A 14,626-nucleotide genomic window follows, 5' to 3' on the forward strand; every position below is an offset into this window, starting at 1 on the left:
ATCCTTATTCAAGTTTCAGCAAAGCATGCAAGTCTGTGCCCTTCATCCTCTCCAAGCTTGTTAATAATGTGAGCTGGACACAGGCGTGAAGGAAAAGTCCTTCTCAGAACAGATCCCTGCTGGGAAAGCCAGGCTATGAGCAGCTCTGCATTTAACAAAGCTAATGGAAATTTCCAGGGAGGGCTTAGAGAGCTTAGTGGCAGCCATAAAAAGGAAGAAAGTAAGAACTTGACTAAGTGGACTTCACTGTCCATGACTGACACAGCATGGAGAATTGCAATTTTTCACCCTCAAGCCCTGGGCAACAAATGTCCTCCTTATTGCATCCACATCCAAGTGGAAACATGCTCCATGGTGCATAGAGCTTCTACCCTAGGCCTTGGAAAATGTGAAGTGCTTCCAGCATTTCCATGTTTAGAGTTAGATGGAGCAAAAGTTAAATGCTTACATTACCTGAAAAATATTAATTTCTCCAGTGTAAGCTCTGCTGCTGTGAAATGAATAGTCAGGCCTTGATTTGCAAATCTCCTGGGAAACGTACTGTTCAGGGCTTGCTAATTTACAAAATTCAAGCAATATTTTGCAATGGAACTTAGAAACCTTTAGGCTTTCTGAAAAGGGAGATGGCACTGTTTTACATGGGTGTGGTTAAGCCAGAGCAAATCTTTAAACTTAATTGAAAATCTGATTTAAACCAAGGTAATTGTGGTTGTCACACACATCTTGTTGTGTACTTAAATTGGTTTAACGTGCAATCATATGACCAAGTTTCTAATGCAGGCAACTGTCACTTAACCCATGCAATAGCAGTATTTCTTTGGTGAAGTCTTTGCTTATTAAGAAAGAAAATTGTGATCTTCATATAAAAGATAGTGCCCAATCAATTCCCTCCATTAAATTCAGGTATTTGCTTTCCTCACTGAACCTTGATGCAGTGAGGCTGTCTGAAACATCTCTCCTGTAGCTTCAGTCAGTCATCCAAAGATTGGGAGCAAGCTGGATATTGACTGTGGAAAGGCAGATGTGGGTTTCAGGTCAGAGAGATGCAGATGAGAGAGAACAGGCAGAGAGAATGAAGATTGTGCTAAGGGATTTATCGCTGGAAGACTTTTGCAAGAGGGGAAAGCTGGAAGAGGGTAAGTTGGTTAGCTCGTGAAAGGAAGAGTCTGCTGAAAGGTAGCAGTGAGGATGCTTGCTGCTGCAGTAGAGTGCCAGCTGTTAATTGTGAGCCACTTTTTTGGCCCTGCAGGAAGACATGCTCAGTCCAGACTAAAAAGCCAGATTCAAGTGGTGCTGAGGATGTTGAACTCCCATTGTGGCTACATCTAGTGACCTTGGTTTAAACCTGTTCATCAGCGTTCCCAGAGTCAGCAGCAGCAGCACCAGCTGCTACAGGTTGTCCTTCTACAAAAGGAAAGTAAAGTCCTGGATTCTCTGGTAGTAAATGAGTAGCTAATAGGACCCTGGCAGTGAAACCCCATTGATAAATGGCAGCATTTAAAACCAATGTGGGAAGTAATGTATTAAATGGAATGGCTATTGATCTCACTGTCCAGGGAAAGGTGCAAATTCACTGCGTGGAGTTAGAAATAATTTTCCTGTCAAACAATCTGGCTGTACAGTAGTGAACCTCTGCAGAACAGGTAGGAGCAGGGATGGGAGTTTTTAACCTGGTGTGCTGCATGTCTGCTTGGTACTATGGTGCTTTTGTAGAAGGGAGATGAATCAGACCCAAAGAAGTGTGTGTGTGTGCAGGAGCTGAGCTTCCCATATAGTACAGAAACATGGTGTTTGGGGAAAGAGGAAACACCACTGCCAGCTCACATTTTGGCCTAGGGAAAACTTTGTAGTCTTCTGGTTTCTTGTCTTGGGAGTTGGCAAGGTGGCTGAAAGTAGTAGGGTACAAAGAGCACCTTGGCAAGGAATACCACTCATGTAGGTGGCTATGGGGACCATTCCTACACTTGGGAAAGCATGAAGAACTTTAGAAAGAGAACAGCATGGGTCAGTTTAGGTCTGTTGTGTAATAGCTGCAGATACCAAACAAACTAGACTAATGGAAATTTTGACTACTAAGTCAGAAAGTCTCACTTGCGTAGTGAGTATGCTACTTTGCTGACAGCAAAGTGTCACCCAGTGAGGGCAGCTGCCAGGGAGATGCTGATTTACAGAGGCTTCAGAGTTTATTGACAGATGGTAACCTGTCACTAAAACCGTACCCATCCCTCTGGCTGTTCCATCCACTGCCTAATATACTGAGACTTAGCCCTGTGCGGCAGTGTGACAGCTAGCTCAGCAGAAGTAGTAGGGATGAGTCATTACTTCCTGTAGACTCCATGTGTGGTTTTGTTGACCTGATTTTCTCCAGCTTTCACCCTTGGTCCAAACCTGGGGTGCTGTCACCCCGACAGCCTATCCCCAGGCCTCCAGCACACACAGCTCTCCCCTTGCAGCAGCTCTGACCTGCAGTGTCCTTGAAGCTGGGGTTCTTGTTGGTTATGCTGAGGCATCTCATTACAGGGACAACAGCTTTTATGTGTATGTAAAACACCATTTTGGGCCAGAGCCATAACTAGCTACTAACTACTTGGCCAGAATCCTTCCTTCAGATTACAGGACTATCCTTAATTCATGCTCTGAGGCTGCCTGCAGTGTGATCCAAGTCCAGGTCTTCAGCTGCAATTCTTTTTTTTCACTCACCTTGTGATGACTGCTACACAGCACTGTTGTAACTCTCCCCCTAGCACCACCAGGTGTCTGCAATCCAGCAGCCATGTGGTGGTACACAGCACCACTTCAGGCCCCCCAGGCAAGCTGTTGTGTCAGCATGACATGTCAAAACACTGTGCAGAAAGTCTCTTCCATGGTAATGTAGCCTGTAGTGCTTCTGGAGGTGGGACACAGCAGTAGGTGGGAGATCTCAATACTGCCTCGGACTGCACAGTGTGTGCCTGTCCTCTGAAACTTCTGTATGGCACAGAGTAAGCTGGATTCATTCTTCTCCTCTTCCAGTCTAAGAGCTGTCAGACCTTAGAAATAGTGTGAGACACACCAACAGCATTATGGTTATAGTTCTTTAGTTTGGTTTTGATTAGCCAGCCCTGGCTTTGCATATTTTTGGAGAAATGCAATGTGAAAGGTTGCCATAGCATTGGCTGTTCTGTTAAGCTTAGTAGCATTAGCAGTAAAATTTAAGTTTTGGACTTTTTGGACATGTACTTAGTTGATCCAGCACAAACTCTTTTGTGGAAACTTACGCAAATATCCTCTCCATCTGCCTGTGCTCCACAGTGACTGTGAGTGAGAGGGCTGTATAGGGATTTATTTATAGGTAGAATGAGAACTATTTGTGAGGAAACTGAATGTTGACTAAAAGCAGTGTTTTACTTAGCATTGCCTAGTGCAGGAAATGCTGGCAGGCACCACAGACAAAATTGGCCTTCCCATTCCAATTCTTTGTTTAGTCATTTGGAGTTAGGGTAACTTGATTTTATACACACAGTTTTATGTCTTCATTTCCTGAAATCTCTCTGCTCCTGTTCCTGTGCCTCACTGTTAAGACTGAATTGAAATGAATGGAATATTCCAGAGCAGTCTGGGAAATACAGCACTCGGTGTTTGTGAGACTGTTTATGGTGATGAGCCCTTTTAACAAAAATGTGAACTGAGCTAGATCTGCAGTTTCTCTAGGGCAGGAATCAACACGGTCCTTCATGTTGTGGGTCTGTAGTGTGGGCTGGCTGGAATGGTGTCCTGTCATGCTAATAGTTTTTCCTTCTTTGGTGTTTCAAGGGCCTTAAACTCTGGAGTTGAGTACCACTGGGACCAGCTGAATGAGAACGTCTTCACTGTGCATTCCAGCAGCAGGAGCACTGAGCGGCCTGGGTGAGTCTCCTTGGTGTGGGTTAGAGACCTGACCCTTCCTGCTGCTTTTGTTACATCTGACAGCACCACTTCTTTGTTCCCTTAGCACTGGTAGCATTAAATGTGCAGATTCTCCTCCCCACCTCCTAGTTGGGTCACCTGGCCTGCTTCCAGCAAGTGACATTCAGTGCCCAAAAGTACTGCCAGTGATAGTGAAGTACATGTGTCATCCATGGCCTCAGTAACATCTGTGAGCAAGCTGTGGGAGGAGCACATGGGGCTTGATCAGAAACACCATGCAAATTAAGTGGCCATTGGAGGATAACTGAAGAATGGGGGGTTTCACAGAGATAAGTGTAAATCCATTGGGTGGCCCTGATGACTGATTTTCATCCCTTGAGTTTCTGATGATGGGACATTTGTTTCTCAGCAATAAACTAAAAATAAAGCTAGTTCCCTGACAGCCCTATTGGCTGCTTCATCCAGTCTGTCTGGTGATGCACACATTAGTTATTCTAAACACAAGGATAACTCTGCAGTTCCTTGCTTCTTGCCCCAGTGAGGAGTATTTCTCTGTAAGTCAGGTGTTTTCAGCAAGAGGATGACAGTCTTGTTTCTGAATTGTGACCTCCAGGATCCCAAGGAAATTATGAGCTGTTGTACAGGGTAGCATCTGTGCTGTCCTGTAGACTTGGTTTGATTGAGGGTAAAAATAAGCAGTAAAGATTCTTTACTCTGCCATATGAGTGGGTATGTTCCTGCCCATGCAGGAGGGTTGGAAACAGATGATCTTTAAGGTCGCTTCCAACCCAAACTATTCTATAATTCTATATTGCCACTACTCATGTTTTCTGGCAGCACTTGTCAGTCTTACATGATGGGCTTAGGAGCTGTTTGAAGGCAGAAATACTGCTCAACAGTGAACTAGCTCAAAGAGAGAGCTAGAGAAAGTATGGCAGGTTGCTAAACCTTATGGAAAAAACTTGTGAATGTAGAAGTCTTTCCTACAATCTCTTTACCATTCCCAGCACTTAAAGCCAGAGGTCAGTTTTGGAAGGAACATCCAAGCATAGTCAAGATTCAGTTCTTGTAGCATCATACTATTCAGCTGTTTGATTCTGGGAAGCTAATGAGCCATGAGGTGGTTCCTGTTTTCTTTGAGAACAGGGAATTTCTCTTGTCCGACTGGAATGAGCAGAAATGCCTGCTGGAGTGCATTCATGTGCGATGCTGACTAACTAGGAGGTCCAGAGGAGGGAAGGGATACAGGCTGAGTTAAAACCGCCCTGCTGACGTGCAGAGGGAGGCTGTGCGTGTTTATTGTCCTGTGCTGCATGTCCTGTTGCATACTCAGCTCAGTGACCCTGAGACATAGTTGTTCTGCAGCTTTAGTGATGCTGCAGAGGCATCTATCTATGCCTGTCAGACACGCTGCTTCTGTGGAAGGGTGAGTGGACTATGAGACTCTGTAGGCTTTAAAACTCAAGAGTCCAGCCAGCTGAGGCTGGAGATGGGTGTCTGTGTGTGTGTGAATATTTGCAGGTCACACTCCCCTCCAGACCCATCTGCACAGGGGCTAGCAGGTGCCTGCTTGGAGTGGAGGCAACAGGAGGCTCAGGTGGATGCTTCAGTCTTGCTGGTGCATGTTGCCCCCAGTGCTCCTGGTCTTATTTGTTTTTCTCTCTTTTCAGAACCAGCAGAGCCACATGGAGGACAGACAGGGACATGGGCCTGATGAATGCCATAGGCCTGCAACCCCGAAACCCCCCCACATCTGTGACTTCGCAGGGTACCCAGACCTTGGCGCCTCAGCTGCAGAATGAGGAGTTTCCACATACGTTCCGCATCCTGTCAATGCATTTGGACACTCCTGTTATCTCTTCAGCAAAGATTTCTCCAGCCTAATTTGCCTTCAGCCAGGTCAAGGTGATCAGGAGAGTGAATCTCTGTCCATATGAATAGAAAAGCTGTCTTTTTCACATGCTTTTAGAAGGCAAAAATTAACTCCTCTCCCAATCATTGTGTCTTTTTAGAATCAGCTGTACTTGTATCAGTCTTCATAAAATCTCCTGAACTCTAGCCATCAGTAAGGTTGCCAACTGTTAGGAGTTATCCTTTCTGCCTCTGTGTTATAGTTTAGCTTGGTCCTTCATCCTGTGCAGGTTTTACAATACTGTGAAATACTGTAAAATACTGAAAGTAACTTCTCACAAAGCAGGTTTGAGTATTTTGTTTAGTCTGATTGATTAAGTCTGTGATGACTGTCCAGCTCAACTATTAAAATTCTGTCGTGTTTTCCAGTCGAGGGAAGCTTCCCCACATGTAAAAAGCTGTAAGCAGCTGATTTGCAATTCCTGTATGATTATAGAGTCACTGATCTTTTGAAATCCTGATTATTTTGTCCAGGCTTCTTGTCTCTATTCTGTAGCATTGTGCTTGAATCCAACTCTGAATTCTTGGCTCGTAAGGAGGTGGGTGGTGTGTACACATAGGAAAGACAGAAAAAAAAAATCAAGGCGTCAGCTTTGAAGCTGCTGGTTCATGATTAACCCACTTGGCTTTGGGAGGCATCCCATGACATGCCTGTTTATGCCTTTAAGCTTGCTTGTGCTCTGTCAGCCTGAAAGATGCTTTTAGTTACTCGACTCTTCCACAGTTTCTGCTGTGTAGCGTCCAGTATGTGTGGTAAGGGTTTGTTTCTCTGATCTCAGGTCTTCTGTTGAAAGTAAAGTGGCAAATTCCTGACCTATGGGGTTTCCTATCTGCTTATCTCAGTGGAGCTGAGGTAACCCCCCTGGAATGTTAGTACAGCTGAGGGGTTGTGAATAAGGTTGGAACACAGGATGTCTGGACAAGCACTGAACTTGTGGGAACTTGTACTTTCACTGGATATGGTACACAGAGTGAAGATAAGGTACAATGTGGGACCTTCTTGCATCAAGGGCATGCAAGGGGGTCTTTCTCTGCTCTGTCAAAAAAGTGCAGTTCTCCAGAGCTGCTTCTCTCTTCTGCTCTTCTGCAATCATCTGAAAATTTCGTTATCTCATTCTTTCTAATTAAACTTTCAGTTTTCAGATCTAGATCATAGTTTTCCTAGACCATTAATGAGATGGGAAGGATTGTCCTTTAGAGTGTCTTGTGCAGGATATCTACAAAAAAAAAACAAAAAAAAACCACAAACAAAAACAAGGTATGTAGCATTTGGAAGAAAAGGAGTGTAACTAACAAGCCTAGGACAGAGACTTCTCTGTCAGCCTTTCTAGCTTGAAAGATCAGCAGGTTTCCACATCTGGTGTGACTTCTGGCTCAGATGCTGACTTACTGCTTGCCCCTTGCAAGTGGCTTCACCTGCAAAATGGGCTTTCACACTTCTGTCTCTTATATAAGGATCTTTAGAACAAAGGAATTACTCCAGTACAGATGCATGTGCTGGAGATGGGCCAACTGGCCTTACCCTGTAGTTGATCAGTTCTTAGGCCAGTTGCATCCTCAGTGGAAATTCCTGTGCAAAGGTCTAAAGAGCAGCTCAAAGCAGGGAGCTGTCAAGAAATTAACTATTGAGGGTGTATAGGATCAAAAAAAACAACTGTAGTCCATCACAGAAGAATGGTACAAGGACCCGTCATGAATCAGAAGGACAAATTTTCAGCTGCTGAAAATGGTGGTCTGGTTCATCCAAGAGTCTTTGTGATACACATTACACCTGAGCTCCATCATGCCACTTGTGACATTAAGATTACTGTTTTTCCAGCATCATAAGCTGCTGTGATGCTCATCCAGTGTGTTCAGGCAGGCTAGATTAGATGCTGAGCTGCTTTTCTCATTGTTAATTTGCCCACCGTCTACCATAACTCTGCCTGTTGAAAGGGAAACACTGTTTCCTGACAGCAGGATCTAGAAGATGTCAGTGATATGAAGGAAAAAAAAAATTAAAGGAAAAAATGTTCTACCACCAACTTGATGTGTGACCTAGGGCAAGTTATTAATCATCTACCAAATGGGAATAAATCTTCCCATAGTACAGTACACCAGGGGCTGTGAAGATTAATTAGTGTTTTGTGTGGGGCTTTGAAGATGTAAATCACTACGTTAAAGCTCAACAGTATTATCAGAAGCACAATGGATAAATCAGATTCTGAGTAATTTAAAGGGAAGTGTTATAGTTATCACCTTGTCATGGTGGGGGGGAACCAAACAAAAAAAACCTCTTGAAAAAAGAAAAAAGAGAAATAAAAGCTAGTGCTCCCTTTGAGAGTGGGTTTCTGTCCCTGTCAGCCCCACCATTGTGGGGAATTCTGGCTCAGGGCACCTCTTGCAGATATGTGCTTACTGTACAAAAAGAAAAAAAAAAAAGTATGCAGAATTGCATCAGAAATCTAATTAGGCACTGTGTGGGTATAAATAGTTTCCTTTTCTCATGCAAAGCTCTGCGGGGACTTTGCTGTTTTGATTATCTTTCTACCTCCTTTGGAGGAATGAGTATACGATGACTTTATTAGAAATGATTCCCTCTCATGTCTGTACCTCTTTGTATTGCAGCAGTTGGTAGCTGCCTTGTGAACTCTGCTCCCAAGCCACACATACATAAACCAAAGGAAGCTAACGTTGAGGGAAAAGCTAGAACAGGTACCAAGAAATGCCTAGAACAGTGTTTCAGCTGTCTCCTACTTTCTTGTAAGCTGACAGGCATAGTAGAAGTAGTGATGGAGTTGTAACTTTGAGGCACTTTAAATCAGAAACAATCTCTTGGGAGTTATACTGTGCTTTCCCTTGCAAATGGACAGACAGGATGGGGGAGAGATGTGTATTCAACTGGCAAATTAAATCTCACTTAAAAAAAATTCCCCAGAAGATGTAATGGCCCAAAGCTTTAACCTTTAGAAATTGTAATTCCCAGTCCAGACTGGGTCAGGCTGTGGCTGCCACTTGGTCAGGCTGTCAGCTGAACCAGCCATCTGTGGAGTACTGTGCAAGTGACAGTAACTGTCAAGGACTTCAAGTGTGCAAGAGGTGCTTCAGGTTGAGGGAGAGGGACCCCTGCAGAGCTGCAGGGCATTTGTTTGATTGTGCACCCATGCTGTCCCCTGGCTATTGACAATAAATTAATACATCTTTCAGGTAATCCAGTTGTTTAGAAAGAAAAAAGTAACCCTCACTCAGAAAAAAATATGGAAATAACTGAAAGAGAATTACCATCTCAGTTCCTGTAATTTGCAATGTCTTTGGGGCTTAAAATTCAGATAGCTACCTCAGTGCTCGTTGTGCAAGTAAGCATGTGTTATGAACTACTGAAATTGTAGCCATCAGAAGACTTGCTGTCTGTCAGTGGATTGCTGTTGTCTTTGGGGGAGCAGCATACTGACTACTGTCATGCCATAAACAGCTTCTAACCTATTTTGTTGAAGTGTTTCTCGTCAGACAGTACAAATTTCAATCATCTCCAACTGCTTTCAGTAGTTGCAGCAGATACTTTCGAGGGGGAAAAGGGTTGTAAAATGAAGGCTTGGATTTGTGGGATTCAATCTGTTCAAACTGCTAAGAGTGAAAATACAGCACGTGCAAGTGAACATTTTCCTAGTGTAAGCAAAGCATCCTGAGGATGCCTGAGGAGCACTTCCAAGTGGAGTCAGTGTCCCTGCATGTGGTGTGACTTACTCCATCTGAGACATTAGCAACGTGTGTCAGGGGCTGCCTGTGCAGGAAAACCCTGTCCCTGGCTGAGCCTCCTGAATGCTAAAAAGAAACCTGTTGGTTTATGTTCACTTAACACGTTCTTGCAATGCTCTTGTCAGATGTGATGTGACTTTTGTGCGGTTAGTGTGGAAGTGGGAACCAGGACACCAGGGATCAGCTTCAAGATCTGCCTCTTATTCTCCAAGTAAAAATGTGGGTAGATCTCTTAGCTTTTCATCTACCCATCCATCTGTAAAATGTGTGTCATATGTCCTGCAGGACTGCAACTTTTGTTTTAAAGCCTTCTGAGAAGCACTACCTAAAGAATAAAATCAGGTTCTAGAAGCATGTCCTACACTTGCCTTTGCTGTGTGAACTACTCCAAGTACTTAGCTCTCTTGGGATTAAATTATGAGGGCTACTTTTAAGCTCTCATTACAAAAATAAGTTTCACTCATACAAATCACCAAGATACTGCTAAGAAATATGTTAACATTGAAGGCTCTTGTGTCTTTTCTGAGTTCTGTGGAGTTGTTCCCATTAGCTACCTCAGAAAGGAAGTATGAACATGCTTCTGAGCTTGGGGAGAAAAGTGACTGGTAGTATTTCTTCTGGCACTTAGGGATATGTGATTATTCATAGCTGGTTATGCTGTGCTGTGATTCTCCCTTTCCTATTCTTACGCAAGGAGCGAATTCATTTTAAAATGCTGATATTTTTATCTTTGAGCATCTGAATTAGTGGGTCAGCTCACACCTCAGAGCTATTATTCCAGTGCTTACTCTTAGTTCTAATTTTGATCTTTTGTTTGCAAGCACAGCTACTAACTACTGCTGGTTTTAGAAAGAGGAAAGCTGAAAACAGGAAAAAGGAAGACAAGTTGACAGGTATTATGCTTACAATGGTACTTCACATGCTGGAGCTGGTTAGCTCAGTTTTCTAGATTTTATCTCTAGTTCTCTCTAAGGTTTGTCTGTTTTTCTGACCCTAAATAGTAGTCTTGGTGCTTAAGATAAAGGATTTTACAGAGCCTGGAAGATCAGAATGTAGTTTTGAGCATAAAGTGAGAGAAGAGGAATTGCACTGTCAATATGGAGATGTAGACGTGCTGTCACTTGGCCTAACCTTGCACAAGCTCGGGCTCTAGATATGCCTTTTGAGCCTGAAAAAAGTGTCACAAGGATGGGGTTTCTCTCTATTCTGCTTTTATTCAGTTGCTGGTGTAGGGTATGGGGTTTGGTCACTGCAGTGAGTGAAACTTCTTGCAGTCTGAGGTGTGGGGATTACAGCATTGCTGTTGTTTTGGGTAAGTGCCTGTATGCATACTCTGAAGCTCCACCAAAGGGAAGTTAGCTCATTTCAGTTGCACCGAGTGCTAACTTAGCCTGCATTGGCAGCTTGGTGAAAGAGCATGTGTGGGAGTTGCCAGGCAGTAGAGATGAGCTGGATGTGAATCTGTGCTGTAGCTCAGCTCAAGGCAAATCACACAGGAAGCTTTGCTCTGAACCAGTCAGCCAAAGGCATTGTCGAAACCTGAGGTGGGAAAGGGAAGAACAGCCCCCAAAGTAGAGGTGCTTGTTGGCTGCTTGAATGGTGAAACTTGCTCTTGCTCCTGGCTCTCAACAGGCTGTCTTTCTGGAATTTCCAACACTGCACTCGTAATCTGAAGGCTTGTGACCTGCTGATTTCTGCTGTGGCATCAGCCCATGCCTGTTTTCTGAGCAAGCAGCTGCCTCAACTGGAAATTCAGCCATGACACAAAGTCTTTAAGGGGCAGGGAAGAGCAGGGGATGCTGTGGTGTGCCCTGCCTGCATGGACTCCTCTGGTGAAGCATGTGTTCATAATGCTGAGGAGCACTGGCTGAGGATCCTTGCTGATTCACTGTTCCAAGGCTCCTGTATTGGAATAATTTATATTAAGTGATCTGTCAAGAGCACAGTACCTGCTGTTTCAGAACTTGTGTAGATAGGGCTGCCTGGCATGTCTCTAAGCCAGGTTGCACATCTTGACTTTCTGAAGCTTCCTTTCTGGCCTGGCCAGATGGCTGGTAGCAAGGTGCTTATGATTATGTCCTCAGAAGGAAGTGATGACTGAATCCAAAACCACCCTTCTCAAACCTTTCACTTTACTTCTGCTTATGATTAATGCTTCAATATCCCTTGGCATGCATATTTTTCACACTGAACTTTCCTGTCTAATGGCTGCTTCTGTCTGTTCTCAGTCTTGGTGCTGGTCAGCCAGGTTTCTAATTCTTACATCAGCCACATCCTAGCTCATGCATCAGCTGCATCCTGAACAGGATTTCTCTGCTAGTGTTGTGGGTCAGGCTCTGCCCAGGGGGTATTCTTGCTCACTCATTGAGTCTCTGCTCCAGATTCTCATGTGGTTACTTGTGTCTCTGTGCTTTAACCAAGAAGCTAGGTAATTCCTGAATGCATAGTGGATATAGCAGGCTTACTACATTTCTAGCAGAAAGGGACATATTCTACCTGTGAGAATTAAATTTCCCCCCATGTCCATAGTGTTTCAACAGCAGGGCAGTATGTCAACAGGCTTGCTTGAAGATGAAATTAGCTGTAACTTGCAGAGGAAGCTGGTGGTGTTTAAATCAAGTACCACTGAGTCCATGAGGAAAGGGAATAAGCTGTCACCAACTGCACAACATGCTAACAGCTTTAACTATCTTGCTTTAAAAAAAAATATCCTCTACAGTGGCATCGTGTAGGCTGTGCTGAATACCCTAGCTCTCATGTTGGATAAATGATCTCCACCCCACAGCCCCAAGTGGTTTTGTCTTTCTGGTCAGTAGTCAGTATGGCTTTTTTTATTGTGTTTTATCTTCTGCCTACATCAGCCTTGTTGACATTTGTGTTCATTTCCTTGGTGCCAGGAGAACTCATGGCTTTCTCCTCTCCTCTAATCAGCATTGTGATAGCTTCATAGAGCCAAAAGTTAGATTTATCTCTTTAATAAGAATCGCCAGGATCCCACTGTGGAATGATCGTAGCAGTTTATGACTACAGATCGTTTTCCCCAAATGGTCTGGGTAGGGTTTGTAGCAAAAGGAGAATGCTAAGAAACAAAACTGGGCTGGACTTAACTGCCATGGGGATTTAATCTCCCACACAAACTGTTTTTGTTCTTCAAAAATAATCTTCAGCAACCAAGACATCTTACAGTGGTTTCCTCAGAGCTCAGTACAGCCTGACTGTGAAGGACAGGCTCAGAGACAGACAAGACAACGATTCTAGATCTTAAGAGGTGTCTTTTGCATTCCTCAAAAGAGATCAGTCATGAGGAGCAGGAGCCTACACACTTGATCTTTCCTTGGTCACAGATAACATGGAAACACAGACTGTGTTCTGTAGTTGCTGTCTGCTCTTGGCCAGCTGCCTTTGTCCTCCTTTGATGCTAGAGACCTTGCCATCATGTCATCTGACTGGGGTGTTCTTGAACAGGTGAAGTAGGAAAGGCCACAGGGCTCTAGAACCATGGTGAAATGTTTGGTTTATTGCAGTGCAAACTGAGGTTTTTCTTTCTGCCCCTGTGGGACTGGCTGGACTGTCTCTGAAGCTGTGAGAAAACATATTGCCTCTTTGACTCCTCTGTTCTTTCCCACCTGTATGGCTAGGTAAGAGCTGCTTCTACAAGGCTTGGATGTGCAAGTGTGTGAGGGATGCCTGTGGGAGTAGCCAAGATTTTTCCTGACAGTTACAGAAAGGAAACATTGAACTCCCTCTGGAACAGAACACATCTTCTGTTCCCATACATGCACGCTGTGTGATGCATTACCCAGCATGGTTTCTCTTTGTGTTGTAGCTTGCCTTGTGCACCAGAGTTGCTTCTGCTTTCTTTTACAGGTGAAGGTCCAGAATATGGGGCCAGTGGGGAAGATGCCCTGAGTAGGATCCAAAGGCTGATGGCAGAAGGTGGCATGACTGCTGTGGTCCAGCGGGAGCAAAGCACCACCATGGCGTCCATGGGCGGCTTTGGCAACAACATCATTGTGAGCCACCGGATCCACCGCAGCTCTCAGACTGGTGCAGAGTCCACTGGAGCTGAGGGCACGTCAGCACAGCAGTCCACCTCACAGCAGCTGGCAGCTGAGCTGGAGGGACGGATCCTGTCAGAGTCTATGCAGCTGTCAGAGCACGGCCTGAGCCCGCGGACAGCCCCTAGCGGGAGGGAAGGACAGAGCGCTGGTGATCTGGACCTGCAAGAGCAGGCCCAGTCCTCCATGGACACTGAGGGACCAATTGAATACAGCGACCTAACTAATAATAACCATCTTCCTGACAGTACCAACTTCTATAGTAATGACAGCACCAGTGGGGAGTCGCGGAACAGGTAGAGATTGAGTTGTGTGTTGGTGCTACCCTTGTACTGCTCAGCAGAGACCTGTACCTCACAGCTGGCCAGGAGCTGGAAAAGGTAGGGATGTGTGGCTCTGACAGGATGCTGGTGGTTCAGAGGGCTTCTCTATCCTGGGTGACTGGGAAGGGGTAAGGACTGCAAGGGAAGTCATGGCAGTGAAAGCGTACTTAACTTCCCACATTCCCACTGCTGAAGAGTTTTAAAAGGAGTATGAACTGTCTTGGCTGCACATCATGCAGATTTTTTGGCCCCAAAAAATCAGGGTTGTCTGAGCTCAGCCCTAATCCTGCAATTCAGTCAGTGTCATCCTTTGTAACACTTCTTTGCTTTCCTCTTCCCTGCCCTTCTATGCTCAGGGGCTGATCAGTAGAGTGAAGAAAGGGAAGGGGACCTGCAGCATCCTTCTGGAGACAGGCAGTCCTACTGGACAAACCTGGGTGTGATGCTCCAGCTCCATTGCTGGAGTGAAGGAGTCTTCCAGGCCACAGTCCTGCTCTGTGGCACAGCACTGTTTTTCCCCCTTCAGAATATGGTGTTCCAAGACCCATCCTGCCTGTGCTGTGGTCTTTTCTGGGAAGAACTGGGCTTTGCCAAAACCTGCATGACTCAGGATCTGCTTGCAGGTGGGGATCTGTCCTTTATAGAAAGTTAGTTTAGTACTTGGCAGGAGCTTAAGCAGAACTGCTGTATAGACAAGTAGAGGGCTGGGGGCTA

The 14,626-nt window shown here is 44.9% G+C and overlaps 1 protein-coding gene across 1 annotated transcript in view; it reads left to right on the forward strand.

Annotated features, from left to right (window-relative positions):
- Window positions 1–13,889, forward strand: part of AMBRA1 (autophagy/beclin-1 regulator 1) — a 124,800-nt gene extending 110,911 nt beyond the window's left edge. Inside the window, 4 exon segments of the mRNA XM_009999594.1 lie at window positions 3,793–3,885; window positions 5,556–5,702; window positions 6,293–6,327; window positions 13,399–13,889. Of these exon segments, the coding sequence (XP_009997896.1) occupies window positions 3,793–3,885; window positions 5,556–5,702; window positions 6,293–6,327; window positions 13,399–13,889 (766 nt within the window).
- The last annotated feature ends 737 nt before the right edge of the window (window positions 13,890–14,626 follow it).

Source organism: Chaetura pelagica, unplaced genomic scaffold (genome assembly GCF_000747805.2).
Source record: "Chaetura pelagica isolate M959 unplaced genomic scaffold, ChaPel_1.0 scaffold55, whole genome shotgun sequence".
In the NCBI taxonomy this organism is placed as follows: domain Eukaryota; kingdom Metazoa; phylum Chordata; class Aves; order Apodiformes; family Apodidae; genus Chaetura; species Chaetura pelagica.